General features: G+C 40.0%; 2 protein-coding genes across 4 annotated transcripts in view; both read right to left on the minus strand.

Annotated features, from left to right (window-relative positions):
• Positions 1-17,550, minus strand: part of fam13a (family with sequence similarity 13 member A) — a 74,425-nt gene extending 56,875 nt beyond the window's left edge. Inside the window, exons 1-4 of one of the 3 annotated variants that reach the window (XM_049566711.1) lie at positions 17,299-17,550; positions 7,979-8,174; positions 4,191-4,400; positions 991-1,168 (exon numbers count right to left, since the gene is read on the minus strand). In XM_049566711.1, coding sequence (XP_049422668.1) covers positions 991-1,168; positions 4,191-4,400; positions 7,979-8,174; positions 17,299-17,325 — 611 coding nt within the window. In that variant the 5' untranslated portion in view covers positions 17,326-17,550. The remainder of the gene's footprint in view (positions 1-990; positions 1,169-4,190; positions 4,401-7,978; positions 8,175-17,298) is intronic. The other 2 variants (XM_049566721.1, XM_049566728.1) reach the window with 2 other exon arrangements.
• Positions 17,551-17,951: 401 nt separating this feature from the next.
• The window catches only part of zgc:154142 (uncharacterized protein LOC555481 homolog), a 33,571-nt gene continuing 30,484 nt past the window's right edge, over positions 17,952-21,038 (minus strand). Inside the window, exons 22-25 of the mRNA XM_049571303.1 lie at positions 20,237-20,331; positions 19,679-19,968; positions 19,354-19,514; positions 17,952-18,834 (exon numbers count right to left, since the gene is read on the minus strand). Coding sequence (XP_049427260.1) covers positions 18,637-18,834; positions 19,354-19,514; positions 19,679-19,968; positions 20,237-20,331 — 744 coding nt within the window. The 3' untranslated portion in view covers positions 17,952-18,636. The remainder of the gene's footprint in view (positions 18,835-19,353; positions 19,515-19,678; positions 19,969-20,236; positions 20,332-21,038) is intronic.

Raw genomic sequence — 21,038 nt, forward strand, 5'->3', positions numbered from 1 at the left:
ATTTCTGCAACTATCTTTAATGAAGCTCAGCTTAAGTTCAATCAGGGAGATTTTCTTTGTGCTCATCCATTCACAATTCTCTCCATCCCACTCCCACTGCTTCCTCTAATCAGCTGACTATGGGTGTTCACTCTTCTAGTTATCCAATCAAACTTTACCACAATCTCAGTCAGCCAATCAGGATGTGACTGCAAAATTTTATACCTGCTTTCTCTTCTGCTGCTGTCAGCCATCATTTTAGGCAGAATTGTTGCGCCCTCCTCCTCATCCAGTTCACCCCCAGCCATCTTATCCAGAGTCCAGAACGAGCTCAACAAAGGCTCATTCCTCTACTCAACGAGATCTTCTGCACTTCTCCATCTTCCTCTAATCTCCTCTTTACCATCTCTACCACCACCAGCGTCTAGACCCCACGGGGGGTTCGCTATTTGACTGTGGATTCATCACCTGCCTTAAATCATACCATCTCTATGGGGTCTAATCGCCAAAGACTTATGTGCACATGTTAATAAATATTCTTTCTACTACAAAAAACAAATCTCTCCCGACTGAACTGCTTTGGATCACTTCCATCAACCTCATTTCGAGCAGCATGAGGCGGAAGTTCTCTCAATCTGCTTCTATACTCTGAGTTCATGGTGCAGAAGTACAATCTGTAGTTCGAGCACAGCCCTAGAGCCAGCGCTAATCCACTGGATGATGCAATTTCAGGTGGAGATGAGTAGGGAGATCTGGGCGCTGGTAAGATGGAGGGAAGTTTACCACAGTTCATTTCCACGTGCTACCCACATCCTAACGGAGCTGATTGAAAATTGGCAAAGTATCCCTTTAAGTTTTCTTAAGTGTCTGAAGAAACTAGACTGACAATAAATGCCAACGGTACAAAGGATAAACATCAATAAGAGAATGCTGGAGCAATGGTGAAATTGGTCCACGTGTGTTTGTATTGACAGCTTGACCACATCTACCTTTATAAAAGTTTCAACTCACTGGAAGACAGTAGGTCCAAACACGGTGGCGAGGTTGAAGGCAGTCATACGGTTTTCCTTATTGTTGCACTCCACAAGGGTGAGGAAGTGGCAGAGGTAGCGGAGGAGGCTGTAGTGTACGTCTGGAAGCTGCTGAAGTACGTCTCTCATATCTGACCAAGAGACATCATCACCACACTCTGCAGACACACAAGATATCAGAGTCAAAGGCAGGGGTCATAATTAATTTTTATGTTTACATTCAGAAAAAAATATATAAACTTATAATAATAAAAAATATAAACTAGAAAAGTGGATAAATGCTCCAGTGCTTGAAGCAACCATTTCTGTTCAAGTCTTTTCACCCAAAATCGATCAAATGATGAGTGACACGAGCAGCTAGATTTACTCTTATGATTTACTGGCTTTTAGTGAAACATGTTCAGATCGTTATAGTTTTACAGCCGGTCTCCAGAACGTAGTTATATTTCCATCCACCTGCTCTTTGTAATATCTAATCTCGAGTTGTGGTAACTACGTGAGCATTAGAGCAAAGAGCCTTAAAGTATGTTGATGCTATTACTCTGGACACATAATTGGGTCAGAGTTGGATAAACAGCTTCTGATCCCGAATGAATGAGTGACGCAAACTTGCGTGCGTCTACGTGAGTGTGTGCGTGCGTGCGTACAGTATGAACGCGGGAATGTGTGCGTATGAGTACATGGAGCGAGAGAGGAGGGAATAATGGCTTACGGTGATCACAACTGCTCTTGAGTAAAGTTCAGATTGTGAGTGTGCATGCACAAGTTTGTTGAGTAAATGGTCGCTTGTGTGTGTGGTTTTTATTTTGTGGGCAGCTTTCAAGCTACTTTTCATCAGAGGTTCATCAAGTTTTCACAGGTTAATAAATTAGACAAACGAACAACTAGGGATGTAAAAAAAAAAGCACACTTTATGCAGTGACACATATGTGAAGGTCAGGTAAACACAGAGGATGCAAATCACCAGACACACCATCATAAACCCAGATAATCAGAGGACCAAATCATTGCAAAACATTTCACACCTGAACGCTGCGCACACGCTTTTGTTTGCCTCAGAGATTACACTGAAAATAAAAGGTAAAAACCAGTGTTATTTATTTTATTTTTCTATAACAACATATTGATTTTCAAATGAATAGAAACACCTATTGTAACAAAACACGACAGCATAAATATCGACATTGTTCTGTACTATTGTTCTGTTCTGAGGAAAATACAAGTGAAATGGTGGACAAAAAAAGAGAGGAGTATCTGTTGAAAATATTTGGCTTTTAATTTATAACTAGCAGTGGCTGCAAACAATCGATCCACAACAATAAAAATGCGGAGAACTCACTGAAACAAAAACACATTAAAGAAGAAGTAACCTTTGTTTGTATAAAAAAGATGGTTGAAATTGTTGTACTGTGTTAAAAAACAATCTCATACCAAAATAGCAAACCGAGCATGCTCAATATAATAATATATGTGTGTGTATATGTATATGGTTATGGCATATGTTATATATTGGAGGGAGCACTTTTGACTAGCTAAAAAAACTGAGCCGTTTTGGCTTAATTATGTGGATAATATTACAAAAGAGTATTAAATAAATGTCTAAATGTCTCACATAAACAAACACTGTTGTATGTGTCAAGCAGTGTGTTACTGTTGTGTCTTTGCATACGCATGGCTGACATGTAGGTTACACATTCAGGTGCAAAAGTGTGCATTTATGTATAAATATTTGAAGCAGCCCCACAGTATATATGTGCATAAGCTGTGTCTTACACTGACAGGTACTGAAATCGGTTACAACTATGTCAACAAGAAAACCACTCATCTGAATGTGTACTATTTAATTTGGACTGAACTCCCCATGTGAGAATATTATTTTGCCTTGACAGCTTAATTTCATCCATTACAATAAAGATGTTAAATAATATGGCCTTCCTGGAAGCAGAATGCTACCCATCAGGAAGAGGATAACCACTCAGGGCTGCAACTAATGAGTATTTTCATTGTCAGTTAATCGGTCATTTATTTTTTCAATTAAGTATTAAATCATTTTCAGATAGTAAATGTCAGAAATAATGACAATTATCTATCACAATTCCCAGAGCTCAATGTGATGCCTATAATTGGCTAATCTTTTACTGGCAAGTACCATTGCAGGTATTTAGTTCACAATTAATAATGATATTTAATTGAAAACATTAGTTGAGAAATGTAAAATCCCTCACATGCAACACACTGTATTGTTTTGGGAGTTTAAACTGGATAAATTACATCAAAATTACTGACTGATTATCAAAACAGTAACTGAATAATGGTATGAAGCTTGTTGGTTTACTTGTATAACTCAGGTCACAGACTCACTATCCTTATTGAGATGTGCAGCAATTTTTAACTTAACTGAAGACACATCAGACAAATATATTGTGCAGTCTATGTGTAGCTAATCAGTCTGTAACTTCATATCACAATCCATCCATTCATCAAATGCCTTTGATGTTTGATTTACATCTACCAAGTAGCCTACCGGCCAAACCAATTTTACAAAGCACACCCAAATCATTTTACTCAGTAGTTATGCCCAAGTCTTGCACTGAAGAGCTAATATCTAATGCAGCTTTTGGCCACAGGCCCTGTAAAATAGGCTGATATTTATGGGGTCTATGAGGGAAAACCAAATACTGCAGCCAAAATGTGCACTCTCCTCTCATTAAACAGATTGAACTCAGTGATGGAGGAGAGCAGAGAGCGAGCACACAGACACTTCCCCTGCCAAATCACTCACTTTACCTCTTATGACCTCCAAGATTATTGCCAGAAACATGAGGTCCATCACTCATCTAGTAGTCATATAAACTCTCCTTCTCTATTTCTCACACACACACACACACACACACACACACACACACACAGAATTTGCAGTGCCTTTATATGCCCTGCCCAGTGCACATGACTGCAGTGCTAATAGTACATTTCAGCACCTAAAGATAGCTTTGCTTATCATCCAATCAGAGTCATGACCCAGATATTCACTACACTCGTGCGGGTATAACTATCATATTGTGGATTAAGGAAGTTGTTATGAAAATGTACCACATGACTGCTTAAAAAGTGAAGAGGCCCATAACTGTTAAAATAAGCACATAAAAAGGAATTGCAGCAACAGAAACTACTTTCTCTCACCTTGGTGGTGCTGTATCAGTGCCTGTTGGACAGATGAGTCTACCAGACCCACTGGCAGGTCCCTGAGATACCGTTTGAGCAAGCTGGCTACTGTACACCAATCAGATTCAGAAAGAATGTCCACGTCCTCTCCACTCTCCAGCCGCTGTTTAAGGGTCTCCACAGCACGCACATTGCCATTCACTCTGAACAGACCCTTCTGATGCAAGGCTGGAGAATAATCAGAAAAAAACAGTATGATGATAATGATTCATGTCATTAGGAGCCAACCGATCTATCAGCTATTCAATAAGATAGCTAACTCGGGGTGACATTTTTGATCTGTCATGATTTTCTGACCCCATGATCTGTCATGTAGCACCTGTGTTTCCTCTAGCACCATCATCAGGCCAAAGTTTATACACAGTGGTGTAGTGGAGGGTATACACAGGCATATGGGGTATACCCACCTCTTTTTCTAGCAGTTTACAGCATACCCACTTATCAGCCAAAAAGCCACTGGAATATATAAACAGTGTTGCATGTGACAAGCAGTGTGTTACTGTCATGTCTTTGTATATGGATGGCTGACATGTAGGTTACACATTCAGCTGCAAAAGTGTGCAAGTATGCATTGTTAATATTTGTAGCAGCCCTACAGAATATATGTGCATAAGCTGTGTCTAACACTGATAAAAATGGCTAAGGGTACTGTAATCTACTGGGACTATGAGAACAGGATAATCACCCATCTGGATCTGGACTAACTATTGAATTTGGACTGTCTCACATTAACAAACGCTGTTGTATGTGTCAAGCAGTGTGTTACTGTTGTGTCTTTGTATATGCATGGCTGACATGTAGGTTACTCATTCAGCTGCAAAAGTGTGCAAGTATGCATTGTTAATATTTGCAGCAGCCCCACAGAATATATGTGCATAAGCTGTGTCTAACACTGACAGGTACTGTAATTTGTTACAACAAAATGTGATCATGAAAACCACTCATCTGGGTCTGTACTAACTATTTAATTTGGACTTTGGAAAGCCTGAACTGCCCATGTGACGATACTATATTGCCTTGACAGCTAAATTTCAACCACTGCAGTAAGGTTGTTAATTAATATGGTGTTCCTGGAAGAAGTATGCTGCCCATCAGGAAGAGGATAACCCAAAAAGCCATTTGTTTATTTAGAGTATACCCACTTCTTCCTTTGTGAGTTACCCATCTACCTTGTAACAGTTAATAAACCTACCAGATGAGACCACGGAGTACAATAGACACTGTAGACTTTTTCAGTAATAATATGAAGGTTATGCTAACGTTGCATTTTAACTGTTACCTGTTTATAGATAGGTTAAGTATCAAACAATGAAGCTGATGTTAGCCACAAACGGTTTATTTCTTGCTAACACTAACGTTAGCTTCCTGACAGTTAGTTAGCAGTTAGTGATAACTGTAAGGTTAATTATTTCCAACGTCTCTCTTGGACAGAGGAGTGGATAAAATATATTGGAAAACGTTAGAAATGGGAAGCTACACCAAACATGGTTAAGTAGCCTTACCTTTACAGCACTGTGGCTTGACACCTGTGGCTCAAATTTCATTTAGTACGCTAACTTACATCCTAGCTAGCTAATAGCTTAATTAACCGTTAGCTGTTAACATGAGTTTGCCAGTGTTGTTGTAGGTCTCCATGGCGTCCACTAGATGCTACTAGAGATCCATTATTTTCTGTCAGTGCTGTGTTTAAAAGGCCGGTTGGCTCAAATTACATTAAACTAATTTAATATAAAGTTATTTCAATCACTAAATGTGGCTGTATTCGCTCATGTTTTCACATAACCGTCTCTGTTTGTTCGGAGATCAAACGTCCCTCGTTTAAAACAATTAAGGGTTGAATAATCTACAGTTTGTGAGCAGCCGTTCGGAACTACTTTACACCTAAGAAATAGATCCAATTAAACCAGCTGACAGTGTGGACTGTAGATTATTAAGAGCTACATGGACACCGTTACTGAAAATACATTAGATTTCTTTTAAAATATAAAATGTAATGTTAAGCACCCTGGACACCATAAACACAATTACATTGACATCCACGTTATTGTGGCGGAGGCAGACACCGTATAGACGTTGAAACCCCAAACTGAATGGACCAAAGAGGATTTTATTTTTATTTTATTATAGAGTCTTTATTTATGGCTGAGAGCAGATGAAGTCACATGCAGGGGCCTGTAGTTTCAGTAGCCATGAGGAAAAAGCTGCACCCTCTTCTACTGACATCTAGTGGTGCAGCAAAAGGAGTACAGGACATCATAAAGTAGGTCAACACCAAGTGCCATCCCTACCAGTGTGCTTTCAAGCATTATCTTTAAAAAATGATGTATATGTTACATTTTTTGCTTGGCATTTTTTTATATTTTTTTGGATATATTTTTGCCGCCATTCCAGTCAGCAATGTTATCCACCATCCTGAGCATCAAGTCTGCATAAACCTTTGTTAAAGTTATTGTTATCATCTGTGCTGACAACACATCAGTAGCAATCATTCTCTTGGTGGGATTAATGATACTGTACTTTAAAGTACTGCATTTTTTTAAATTAATGATTATACTGGTATTATATCATATATAACAGACTGGCATGGGAGGGCTGTTGCCTTGATTGGGCTAACCTAGGCCTTCCAGGTTGTAAAAGCTGCCTCATGTTTTCACTCGTTCTTTCCCTTCCTGCAGCAGACATCCACCTGGCATTATTGCTTTTGGTTTGCACCTTCAACACCTCCACAGCACACCTGACACACATCCACGCATGGCAGTCATTTCTGACTTTGCTGACCTACACACTCCATTGGTTATTTAAGTTAATCTTCATTCATTCATTCATTCATCTTCTAACCGCTTCATCCTCTTGAGGGTCGCGGGGGGGCTGGAGCCTATCCCAGCTGACATCGGGCGAGAGGCAGGGTACACCCTGGACAGGTCGCCAGACTATCGCAGGGCTGACACATAGAGACAGACAACCACTCACGCTCACATTCACACCTACGGACAGTTTAGAGTTATCAATTAACCTAGTCCCCAATCTGCATGTCTTTGGACTGTGGGAGGAAGCCGGAGTGCCCGGAGAGAACCCACGCTGACACGGGGAGAACATGCAAACTCCGCACAGAAGGGCTCCCACACCCGGGATCAAACTGGGAACCCTCTTGCTGTGAGGCGACAGTGCTAACCACCACACCACCGTGCCGCCCTAAGTTAATCTTAGTTTAATAAAATAAATTAAGTGTGGACTCCCTGCTTGTCACATTCACTGAGCCAGTTTGTGACAATAACATCAATAATCAGGTGCAATCTGCATTTTCCCACCACTTCAATCCATTTTTAGTAACGCTTGTACTCATCCAACTTCTATCGTTACTCCATTACTCTAGAGTGATGGAGTAACGATACCTGTTTTTGCTTTTTGCTCCTTAAACTTTATATCATGTGTATTTTGAATATTTTCACTGATATTTAATACTCTATCGTTTTAAAAAGCGGCCCCAGTGTGTGACCCTGACCTCAATAAGGAAACTAAGCTAATCCAGAATGCTGCAGCCAGTGTTGACTAAAACAAGGAAAATGGATCACATTACCCCACTGCTGTATCTTTTAGAATTGATTTTGAAATTTTACTTGTTTTTAAAGCTTTAATTGGCCTTGCCCCTCCATGTGTCCCATGAAAGTACTAGTGCTCACTCATCAAAAACAAAAAAGCATTACAATATTTTTTTGCTCTAGTCTATTATGTTGTGTTTTCCTCACCATGCTTGCATAGATGCTCCACCATCCTGCGCATCACCAGGGGCACACCGCCCTCCACCAGGCCCCTCTGGTGCAGCTCTAACAGGGACACTCCAAACACTTTGGTGTGCTTGGCTGTCACTGTCCTGGGTCGCAGTATGGGTATCTGGACCATCCTCTTCATGTCTTCTTTAACCTGCACCGCTGTCTTGTCATGCTGCAGGGAGAAGAACAGACAGCAGCAGTCAGCCACCGACACTATGGGCACAGAGGGCTGCACTGCAGCCGGCATCGGGCTGGACACTGCAGCAGAGACACCTGTCCTGGAGGAGGGAGGCTCACTCTGCTCCATGGACTAAAAATGTCTGTGGTGTTTTCTCTGTGGAGTCCATACATGCACTGTCATACTGTCATGACAGAGGACAGGGTGCGCTGAGAGCTGAGAGGAAAGGGGAGGGCTGGCCGTGTGTGTTGCTACGACAAATATCAGGTTACCACGCAACACCTTCGGTTAAAGGCATTGTCAGAGTGACACGCACACCTGCACAAATAGACATTAGGTGCGCACATGTAGATGAGTAAGCTCAGGTGAGGTGATGCTCAGCTGTCTTAACCATGATTATTCATTTGAATGGGTAGTGTGCTGAGTGTGTTGAGAGCTGGGGGGATTATTAGTCCACATTCCTGCATTTGGATATGAAAGACTGGCAGATAAAAAAGATTTTACTGGAGAACTTTCTGAGAAACCACTGTGTGCCTTTCAGGAGTCTGTGGAGCTTAGAGGGAAGCATAAAAGAGTGGGCTCTTTGAACAGAAACTTCTTTTAATCTGGTGAAGTGTGTGTGTGTGTGTGTGTGTGTGTGTGTGTGTGTGTGTGTGTGTGTGTGTGTGTGTGTGTGTGTGTGTGTGTGTGGTGCATTTGGTTCCTTTACTTAGGTAAAAGTAGGATATTAATAGCATATTCCAAGATCGGTTTTATTGACGCATTATTGTGTAAATATAGATACTTATACTCTACTTTGGCATTTCCATTTAATAGTACTTTATACTTCTACCCCACTACATCATGGAAGCCAATTTTTCTACTTCTTACTCTACAACAACAACTCTTTATTTGGCAACAGTTACTTTGAAGAGTCAGATTATTAACACAAAAAAAATCATAAATCAACCAAAAACACAAGACATTTTATCATATATCAAGCTGCCCAGCATTAAATTTAGTACAAGAAATTAGTTTTACCTTAACCAGTCACAACCTTACAGTGATGAACACACTGATACATCAATAATTATATTCCATAGATATCCTATATATATTCTGAAAGGAGCCATTCTGCATGATGTTTACTTCTGCTTTAGGTACTTATGGTATATTTTGATCCCAACACTTACGTACAATTTCAAATGCAGGCCTTTTACTTGTAATGGAGTATTTTTGCACTGCAGTGCTGCTACTTTTACTGGTAGAAAAATATTTCCACACACTTACATCACTTTATTGTTGAGCTTTCGGTCTATCTGACCTTCATCAGAGCAAACATCACCAAAAGCTCAACAATAAAGTGAAACACTGCATAGATGTAAGTGTGCGGAAATATTTTTCTACCAGTTTGGACTTATTGATGTTTCCAGCAACTTGCAGTGATTGTTCTGCTAGCTGAGGTCGAGCTCATTTTAACACTTAATGTACCATTGACTAGATTAGAAGAGAAGTTGCCACGTGAGGAAAAGAAGAATGGATCAGTATGATGGTATGATGTGAAAGGATTATTGTTAACAAGATGTTTTTGTTATTTTAAGATATAATCACAAAATTATGACAGACAAACTTATCACAGTATGACAAGAAACTTTTCTAGTTATAAAAATGTACTTTCTATCTTGTTTTAACATAAAACGTTTCACGCTTTAGTATGGTAACTAATTGTTATAATGTAAAAAACATCTTGTCACCACTTCACGTTATAAAATGATATTGATCCATTTGTTGTTGTTTTTTATTGGTAATTCAATAAAAAAAATATTTGTATTAGTGGTACAAACACAGAACCAGTAAGGACAAAAAGACAACCCCACCCACCCATCAATCCAGGAACAAACAGAGAAAGGCAGACCCGTCAAAAGAAATCTAATAGAGAAAAAATAAATGAATAAAAATACTAAAATAAATAAATAAAAAATAATTTAAAAAAATAAATCTACGTAAAAATAAAAAAATAAATAAATAAAAAGGAGAAAAATGACGACAAATTAATTAACTTGTGTGACATAAGAGAGTATAGCATGTTTCATTACAATTTTTCAGCTTCCATATTTGCCACAAAAAGTTAAAAATGGTTGCCAGGTGGTAAAGACAATTTGTCTTTTCTTGACATGGCAGCAATGTGCTGTCGTAGTTTTGTACAAATTATACATGACAGTTTCTAAACTCATTGTATATTTTTGTATGTAAAAACATATTCTGCAAAGTAAGTCTTAATTGTAGCCATCACATTAAATAAAGTGGAGAAAGAAGTTTATAATTTCCCTCTTGAATGTAGAGAAGAAAAATGAATATACTGAAGTAAGGTACAGGAATATCAAACTGTACAGTATTTGAGTAAATGTACTTAGTTACTTCCCACCACTGCTGTGTCCAAATTGCCAGTCTGTGCCTGTTCTCCTCAGTGGACAAACCTTGTAAAGCCTGAGCATATATTTATTGTGTTCATTCGCCAGCTGTTAAGTATGTCTTATCTGATAACTTATCAAGGCAAACAGTGCCACATGCTGTTTCTATCTCTGTGTATAGATGCACAGATTGTACAACACACACTCGTATTGTCTTCCTCAAAGAGTAAACACTGAGCACTAATTCATTTGGCACATTTAACTACAGAATAATACATTTCTGACTATGTTTAGTCAGAACATGAGAAGCAAGAGAGTTAAGACACACAAACCAGATGCAGGACTTGGGCACGGGGTGAGGAGGAAAAGACTTCCTGCATATGATCAGAGCAACAAAGTTTTGTATCCATGGCTACGACAATACCATGTGACATTGTGGTTCCAGAGTTCACTGCTGCAAAAGGGTGAACTGACCCGTACAGTGACATGAGAGGCCCCTGCTATGATTTTGTCACAGTACCATGTAGCGAAGGTAACAGTGGGTGGTGAAGAGGAAGCAGAGTTTAGACAGACTGGGTACAGGATGTGCCATGCTCAGATCAGCTGATTAAAAACACACTTCACAGATGGTGCTAAGATGGCTAAGGAGATCTTTACCATGGCAGATGCTCTGGCAGCGCTAATACGACATGCATCTGACGGGCCTCTGCAGACAGTGTGCTAATGGTGCTCAGTCATCCTCTCTGACAGGTGCATAAAATATGCCAGTTGCACCTTCCCGATGAACGTGAAATGGTTATTAAGTACACTCGAATTTTGACTGCTTCATGCTTGGATGGCTGCCTGAAAAGAAGCACCACTTAATGGGCTAAACTGCACTGTCATACTGTATTTTATAATAGGCTAGGTAGGTCTTCAGGTGTGAGAAGATATTAGCAGTATAGTATGAATAAATGAGTGATTTGAGTAGGTGACAAAGCTGTGGTTGTATTTGTAACACAAAGTGAAGCACAAGTTCATAATTCTCTGAATATTATTTTAACTGTGTCGTAGAAAAAAAAAACTATCCTAAAAATCTGTGTATCGATATGTCTTAATGGTGTAGAAGATTAGTAACGCAACTTTAAATGATGATAGGGCTTGGCAATATGAAAAAAATCAAACGTGTTGTGCCTAGCGGTGGGATTAAAAATCGATACAGCATAGTATCGTGACATTTTTGAGTGGCAATATCGTATTGTCACACAGTGCCATGTATTGATTTTTTTATTATATATATTTTTAATATTACAAATACAAATTAAACTAACATCGTATCGTATCGTAGATGCTGTGGTGATTCCCACCCCTAGTTGTCTCACAATATGTCACATTATTTTTGATCAAATGTTGATATTGATATTGTGGGGTTGACTATTGGTGCTTTCACAAAATATTTACACAATGATATTTCAAAAAAAAAAAATCATCAGTAATGTGGATATAAAATGTAAGACGATATCATTATATTAACAAAGATTAATATCGATATATTGCCCTGCCCTTAATGATTGTGATTAAAGTACATCTTTTCAAAGCTAAGTGCATATCATTTAATCAATATACGACTTTAGATTAACAGATCATACAGTTTTATGAGTTTACTCAATAGATGTAACAGTTTATTGTTGGTAATAATGTTAATAGGTCAAAGCAAAGTCTGAGTAGCAGTAGGTGAACCTTCAAGGACTGCAAACCAGCTCCAGTTGTACTACTACTACTCATGCAGGTGTTTAAGAGTTAAGCCAGTCTGAGCTTTATCTGACTGTGATAGGCCTTAATGAACAGATGTCCTCTTAATCTGTCTCTACTATCATGCACACACATACGCTTTCGTACTGGTATTGAGCTATGCACAGAAAAAGGAGATCGAATGTACACACATCAAGGCAAGAATACTTCTCTGCAGGGATCAAATGAGGTCTGAACACTGTGGGCTAGATTACTTCTTTCTTTGTCTCTTTTAAAGGCAACGTTTTGATCTACAACATCTTCCTCATGCACAAAAACAGTATTTTTAGGTCTAACGGAGCACTGGTTTTATCAGCCTGCACAGACAGATTTAAGTCACCATGAACACACAAACGACCTTGCCAATAAAAAACCCCACTTCCTTACATATTGTGACAGTGATCCAGTGCCCTTTCACAAGTACCCTAAAACTTCAATTACAAGCCTAGTCCCAATTAAACACCCAGTTTCTTTTACTAGCCCGGTGTGGCTACACACTTTGACAATAAACGGCTATCTCAATTAGACGCCTGGACTGGTTGCCAAGCAGCTCATTTTTTTAATATAAGTTCTTCTGATGTATTAAACTGGGTTGTTGGCTACAGAATAATCCTGTAAGTTATTCATATTCCTTTAGTCCGTAAGGGTCCTCAGATCAAAAGAATCAAAAGGGGTTTTTTCATAAAAGTCCATCCTAAATTGTGAGTATTGTTTTATCAGGACAAAGTGGCGCTGTGTCGGTATGCCAGGTGCTGTAATCCTCAAGTGGCATAACTCCCGTCTCTCTGATGTGCTGTCTGTCGAAGGTGGATCAAATAAATGATTCTTATTTGATATGTTATCTGAAGCATACTTTTTAAACAAGTTAGTGCTTTAAATAAACAATTTGTTTTTCCCATCTTTTCTGAACAACAGTTGTATGCAAAAGGAATTAAAGGCCTGTCTTAAACAGAGGCCTGCTGATTTCAGTGATTTAAACAAATAACAGCCTGGGCTATTAATTGAAGTTTTGTGGTCCATTCTGAAAAATTACCAATAGAAAAGATTAAGAAAAAGAAAAAGGTCTATAATCCAGTGAGCATCCACAACACAATCTAAGTAAGGCTTGCTACAAGATAAAATGCTCTTGGGGTGAAGACAAAGCAAACCACAAGGCTCCTCGCAAACCCTAATACATATACATAAATTACTCCTTGGTGACTGGCACAGTGATTTAATATGACAGATGCTGCTTCCTCATCTTGCGAAAAGCTGCAACAACTTTCATTCTGCAACTATGTAAATTGCAACTGAGAAAACAAGTTTAAATCTGAGGGGCCCAATTTGCAGACAATGTAATCTGTGTTCACACGCTCACACCTGAGCGGAAGTGTTGGTTCACATGTAAAACCCTGGTTGCTCGCTTTGCAAACACATACTTGTTGCTGCTTTAGTGTGAAAGTAGGCATAAACTGAGTATATATAAACATCACACTCCTCCCTCTGAACTAACGCTCCCCTTCCTTTAAGCACCGCTTTTAATATTCAAAATGTAAAGGAATACTTGAACCACAAAATAACCATATAATAGTTACTCACTGCATGTAGGGGATATGAATAACCTGATTTCTCTGTGCTCATGTAAAACCATATCCCAGATATTATCATAACTGGGATAAGCCTCATTAAAACTATTATTATTGTTATTCAGGTCCATGTAACTGTTACTTGAATGCTAACAAACACAGTTGTACACTTACAGCAGCATCACAGTACCGTTTACTGCATGTATAGCATTAGGTTTTGTTTTTATTTTACACAGAGCCCACTGTATATCAGTGATGCAGAAAATCTGAGAGGGAATATTATTTATTTTATTTAAGGTTGTTCTTGCTCTTACTGAATTATTTAACATGTCTGTAGTGTCCTCTAGTCCATCTGCCTGCGTAGGCTATAAAATGAGCCTTCTATTCTAGTATCATACATTCATAGGTCACTATAATTAGTATGATGTTTACTTGCATGCGAAATGCAGTATAATTTCACCACTTTGAAATATGTTTTTTATGCTTGGTCCTGATCTGCTGAAGTCTGTTTCACAGTGTTGGTATATTAGAGCTAATAGAGCACAGCTTAGGAAGTTAATTAGTGTATTGGTATTTCCACAGTTAATATTTAATCAGTAAAATTCATTGCTCCTTCACGATGGGACAATGTCAGTACAGTATATGTGAATGCAATACATGAGTATAACGTTTGAATCTGCTGTATCAAGTTTAAAGTTTAAGAGCTGTAGAACGTGCAGCTGTCACGTGTGTGTCAGGAGTGGTAATATAAATAGATGAACTTGTGAATTCACACAATTTTCTGTCAGCACTCCCCTCACGCCTTAGCTGAAGCAACAGTGTTGCTTGTTAGTGAAATACTTTTTTAATGTTCTTAAAAGGAAGTAGGTGGCAGGTGATTGATTATTGTCAAATGACGTGCTGATCATGTCATCTGCCTCATTTCTTGTGAACGAGCGCTAGAAGATGAACGTCCGGGTTAAGAGAACAAGTTGATAGCCACCTTTGTGGTACCCGTTATCTCTGACTGAGGCTTTAGGGTTTGTCGAGCCAGCTCAGGCAAAGAGTGCCTGGCTCTGTTGAACTTGCTTCGTGGTACAGCTCTCAGAGCTGCTGGTCTACCACTGCCTCAATCGGTTGTTTGCTTGTGTTATTGTGTGACTTTGGTATTTTACAGGGTTACTTAAGATTCAGCAAAGTCCCACATTAATACAAACAAACCAACTGATCGTGGCAGAGGTAGACCAGGAAGGAAAAAGGAAGGGAAAATTGCTGTTTTTGTCGATGAAGTCCGGCTTTAAAGATAAGATACATAAGTTTCACATATACACCAAAGGAAGGCAGAATTTATACTCCTGCATCGAATCAACACCGTACCGACGCCGTACGCTTTGCATCAACGTAGAGCCTACGCCGTACCCTACACTGTAGCCTGATGTGCACCTCCCCAAAAATGTAACACAAGTCACTGCAACGCAGAACTCCTGTCTATTTTTGTAAGCTGAAAACCATTTCCCTCAGTGGAAACAAAACTTGTAATTTCACAGATAACAAACAAATTGTGATGAAAATAAAGCCTCCACAAAAATTGCATTTTAAGTCTTGTGTGTGACTTATCCTCGGGGATCTATACTTTGGGATGTATCCCGGTTTCATATGAGCAGAGGAAATCTCCGCTTGTCACCAAGCTAATTTATACAAAGTAAAATGCCATAGGCTTGTGCTAAAAACATTAGCATTTTGTATTTGTGGGGAAAATGTGTCCAGCAAAAGACAAATACTTTGTCTGTGAATGCTGCGAGTTATAGTGAAGCTGATTTGTGTGCTTGTTTTTGAAACTGTTTCTATTAAGCCATGTTTAATGTGTGTTTTGGGTGTGTTTTGAATCAACTAAACTTTACAGCACTTCACAGAAACCTCCGCCACCAACTAGAGTTTTGGAGGTGTAACTGCAGAGCGACACAGACACACCACTGCACGTGTATAAATGCTCACAACGGCGTACGCCACATGCATAGGCTATGGCGTAGGGTCTGCCACACAAGTATAAATCCCCCTGAAAGGGCTGTTTGTTTGGGCATATGACTGGATAAATGATACTTAGATTACACTGCAACAGTTTGTAAACAAAGGCTTTGATATGGTTTTGCTTTTGTTAAACATGGACCCCTACGACTTCAATTTATGAACATTTTTCTCTCTTTTTGGATTCTTCGTTCACTGTGGAGGCCTGCAATAAAACAGTTTCCTTCACAAATTTCACATAACACGGGGTTAGTAACTGATATACAAATGATCATTTGGGGTTTGATGTATTCCTTTAAAAGTTCATTTCAAGGTTGTTCTTGTTGAGTTGTCTTTTGGCAATACTTGGCTTTAGAGCCAGTGTGAACCAAAACAATAAAGACTGAAAGGAAACACTTCCTGTTGGTGCCCATTTGCATCTATTGTTCCCCAGGACAGTCTGCTGTGATTAGCCTAATAATCCTCATCCCCTTCCCCCCTCCCCCATCCTCAAAATATTATCACACTACAACTTCCGGCAGAGAGAAATACACCTATTGTCAAGGGACTATAAAGAGACACTGGGAGCTAATGACTGCTGAAAGTCTCCCGTCTCCCACTGAGAGCTGTTGCAGACATTTCCAGTGTCTGGTCGAAACATTTCTCTGAAACATTTTGTTCAGTTAAAGTGGATAAACAAGTCTTTTTAAAAACACAAATAAACTGCTAACAAGCAAGGCCATCTTTCTGTCTTTAACTTTCTCATGAAGACATGGCAAGCCCAAGCATGTGTCCTCCTTCCCCCAGCCTTCCCCCCTCTTCCTCCCCCTTGTCCCTGCCTCTTTCACCCTATGTGGGTGGCCACTGGAGCCACTGGTAGCACCAGAGCTGAGGCAACAGCTGCTCAACTCAAAAAAAAAATACTGCCAGAGACATTCAGTTTTAAAAAGTAGTGTGTTAAAGTGATTTAATTCTTGTAAAGACACTTTTTCCATGATGGGAATTTTGTGGAAAGTGACCTCACTGAGGTACTGAGTCACTGCTTGGAAAACATGACAGGTACGGACAGGAAACATGAAGCTTAATGTGTGTATTTATCCATATGTTTGCTCTTAAACTGGTATACTGTTGTAAAAAGATGGCAGACTTGTTCTCTTTGTTGAGACCACAAGTACAAGTATTCATCTTGCTGCCAGCAGTCATGTATTTAGTGAGTCAAGTTTAACTTAGGGAGGGAAAGCTTGTTTTACTGCAGGGAGAAGAGATTTGTCCCTGTTTGACATTTTAAAACACAACATTAAACACCATCACAAAAGAGTGTGCAGACACACAGTCCCGCTATGCATTCTTCAGCCCTTAATCACAGGTTCAATGGGAAGCCTTTTGGAGCCAACTCAGGGTTTTACTCACACAGATGGTCAGAGCTCCTGCCCCCATTCTTCCACACAAGAAACGCCTGCGGAGGCAAAGATGAGGGGGAAAATCTGCTGCTATCTTCCCTCCTCCTCTCCTCACTCTGTTCCAGGACAAACTCTTGGACTTTTCCCAGAGGTGGGAATCCCTCTCATCTTAAAATGTGCCATCCAAATACTCCAAAAACACAGCACAGGAAGAGAGGGTGTAGAGAAGAAGTGCTGTCAGAACCGGCGCACTGTGAGCTGTCCTACCCATGAGCACAGATTATTGCTTGTCTCTTTCTCTTCCTCCCTCTTCCCCTCTCTCCTCCTAGGCTGAAATCTGAGCCGAGCTCTCCCATTGGCTGAGCGGCCTGGTCATGTGATTAAAGGGTTAAAACCCAAAACTTTAAATCTGTGCCTGCAGGATTCATCTGGCTGTAAGGAGGGAGGAAAGGAGGAGGCAGCCTGTAAACTATGAGAGCTGGCAGGAGAAGCAAAGTCATGCTGCTGTGCAAACTAGCTGCACTTAAATGACAAAACATAAAAGGAATTTCATCTTATTTTTATTTTTTAAAAAACAAAACATGGTTGCAATGCTTAATCACTTTCAGTATGCTGTTATTTTTGTAATTTGCCAGAATTTATACTTGTAATCAGACCATTACTTTTAATTATATAAAGCTGTACAACAATCTTAAACATCCACATGTAATTTAAAGGGACAGTTCCCCCCCAAATCAAAAACACATATTTCTCCTCTTACCCGGGGCACTTTTTATCAGTCTAGATTGTTTTTGTTTGAGCTGCCAAGTGTAGGAGATATCGGCCGTAGAAATGTCTGCCTTCTTTAGAATATCATGCAATGTAAGGGGCCGTACACATGCTGCATTTTTTGCGCCCTCAAATTCATTGTTTCCAGTGTAAATGCGCAGCAGGTACGCTCAAATGCCACAACATCTGATTTGGGGATGAACTGTCTCTTTCAACACCTGAATGATATGAATTGCATAGAAGAGTTCAGTGTGAAGTTTATAGTTTTAGTTTTGTGTAAACTTTATTGCTCTGTTTGCAAAATGAATCTTTCCAACCAAAGATAGTTGAATTGTTTGTCTTTATTTCCTCAGAATGTTTGGTGCAATGTTTATCTAATTTGTGAACTGTAAAAAATGAGGAAATATTAAATTAAATAGAAACAATATATTTGCTGCCAGAGAAGATGCCTATAGCCTAACAGTATGAGTCAGCACACTCTTGCAGAGAGCAATACTTAATATTGAACCCTGAATAAAAAGCTACAAAGACTTTAAACAGAAATCAGCAATAAACACTGTAAAAATCTTTATTTTAGGCTTTAGTTGGTTTTGCCATTTTCATATATAAACTTCTTGATGTTGCTGTCGATCCAGTCACTGAAGGCAGACACGCGGGTGAACACTGACGGCTTCTTGTCTTTGATGCATCCCCGAGGTCCAAAGCTGACGATACCGTGCACCTCCCAGGTCGTGTTCGTTCCAGCGGCCGCACAGGCAAAGGGACCTCCAGAGTCACCCTGCGGGAGAGCAGAAGTAAATCACCAAAGATTTACTGCACTGGTAAGAAGATGCATTGGTGAACATTTGATGTTGACAGCTCACTATGAATCATGTCTGTGCCCTGGAATTTGTAAAGGTCAGTGTTTATCAAAAATGTGACAGTTTTCTTCAGGGTGGCAAATGTCAGTGTTGTGTCCTATAAAGTTCTACTGATATTTAAAAGCTTCAGTGCTGTTCTGAAGTGTTTTGCTAAATTTCTAATCTTCCCATGCCCATGCTAGAATGTTTGCTCATTATGGCAAACAAATAATGTTCTTTTGTCCAATTACGCCTGAAAACTGCGATCAAGGCTGACTGATCACAAACAAAACAGTTTACAGGGTGTTACATAACGGGCGACCCAATCATGAAATGCCAGATCATTTACATAATCTGTGAGAAGGTTTGACAAGAATATCAACAACAAAGTATCATCCCCCCTTACATTAAATCCCAGTGTATCCATGTAAACAGTTTTTCTGAAAGTGTCGTCTCACCTGGCAGGCTGACTTGAGCTCATCTGGGGACTCATAACCAGCACAGATCATGGAGGGTCTGAGGGTGTCCCACCAGTAAGCAGGCTTACTGCAGGTCTGGAAGTCAACTACAGGAAGGGCTGCCTGATTTAGCTTCTCTGACACTTTGGGGAACAGGTTACCTAAAACAGATGTAAAAGTTTATGTTGCTGTAGAAGGTGTAGAAGGCGGCTATAGTAAGGTGTAGAGATACCCACTTCTGCGTCTATTGTTACCCCCAGTTCCTGTAGGTAGCATCACGACTACAGTTCTTTTACAGAAAAATGAAATGCATGATCACTTCTACCTTTCTCGTCTCCCCAGCCAGTGACAAAGCAGGGTGTCCCAGCAGGCATCACAGCCCCAGGTTTGGGCAGACAGATGGGGCTGATCTCCCTCGTCATATTAACAGGCTCAGCCAAATGCACCAGGGCTATGTCATTGGTGATGTCGGTGCGATCCTGCTCATAGACGAACCCCTCGTGTCGGATGATTCCATCCACCTTGTAGCATTCCTCTGCCGAGGGAACGTCCATGGAGGAGTTCATGTGGTGCTTCCCCAGACACATGCGCCAGTAGGAGGGTTTATTCAGCGGGCTGGAAAGTAGGTGGAATATTGAAGGTGAAAATTACAGTTTTACTTTTCACTTCAGCGATTGTGCAAGACAAAATAAGATAACCATAAAGATAAAATTTACAATAATATTTTTGCAATTTTCACTTTCTCTCGAAGTTTAATGGCAAAAGACGCCTACAAACATTGCAACATGCATTGCAGTCTGTTAGAAAATCAGGCATTTTAAAGGCTGCAACGATCTCCAAAACAAGCCTGTGAGCTGTAAGTGTTTCTGTGGTTGCATCTTACACCATGAAACAGTGAGCAGCAGTTAGGATCCAGTCTTCATGAATCAAGGAACCTCCACAACCGTGCATGTAAGGTATGGGAAACATCGGTGTAGCCTGGAGAAGAGGAAATATACATTTGTACAAATTAAAGTCTCTCCTCTATGGCTGTTAATCAAGCACACAAAGTCCGTTTTACACTGCCTCTTCAAGGTGAAAATTTCTCGCCTTTAAGGCGGGATGGAAGGCAGTAACAGTAGTAGTGACATCTTTATGAATGGGACAGTCGGGATCATGGGCAGCAAGACGTGTTATGCATGGGACCCACGTGGAAGATTTAAGAAGTAGCTGATAGCAGTTAGTAGCTAACTCAAAGCAGAACAGCAGCTGAAAATGTCAAATTGGGAAAACAATGAGGTTTGTTTGCTCCTTACCCTCCAAGCGGAGGACGAGATCAGCAGCCATTTAACAGGGACAGTAAATGATTGTTATTGCCATGTTAATGCCACTGTTATTGTTAAGAAATTGCTGCCAACGCGTATGTTGTATGTCACACTAGAGGCCGATGCTGTTGTATTACAGTATATGTCATGCCTGTCATGCCTCTTGTTTTTTTTTTTAAGGTTTTTTTTTGGGCTTTTTTGCCTTTAATGGACAGGAGAGATTGAAATGGGGTGAGAGAGAGAGTGGGGGTTGACATGCAGCAAAGGGTTGCAAGCCAGAGTTGAACCTGTGACCGCTGCAGCAAGGCATCACCTCTGTAGATGGGGCGCTGGCACTATCCACTATGCTACCGACGCCCCCGTCATGCCTCTTTTGCCTCT

The sequence above is a fragment of the Epinephelus fuscoguttatus genome, linkage group LG3, assembly GCF_011397635.1.
Source record: "Epinephelus fuscoguttatus linkage group LG3, E.fuscoguttatus.final_Chr_v1".
NCBI lineage: Eukaryota > Metazoa > Chordata > Actinopteri > Perciformes > Serranidae > Epinephelus > Epinephelus fuscoguttatus.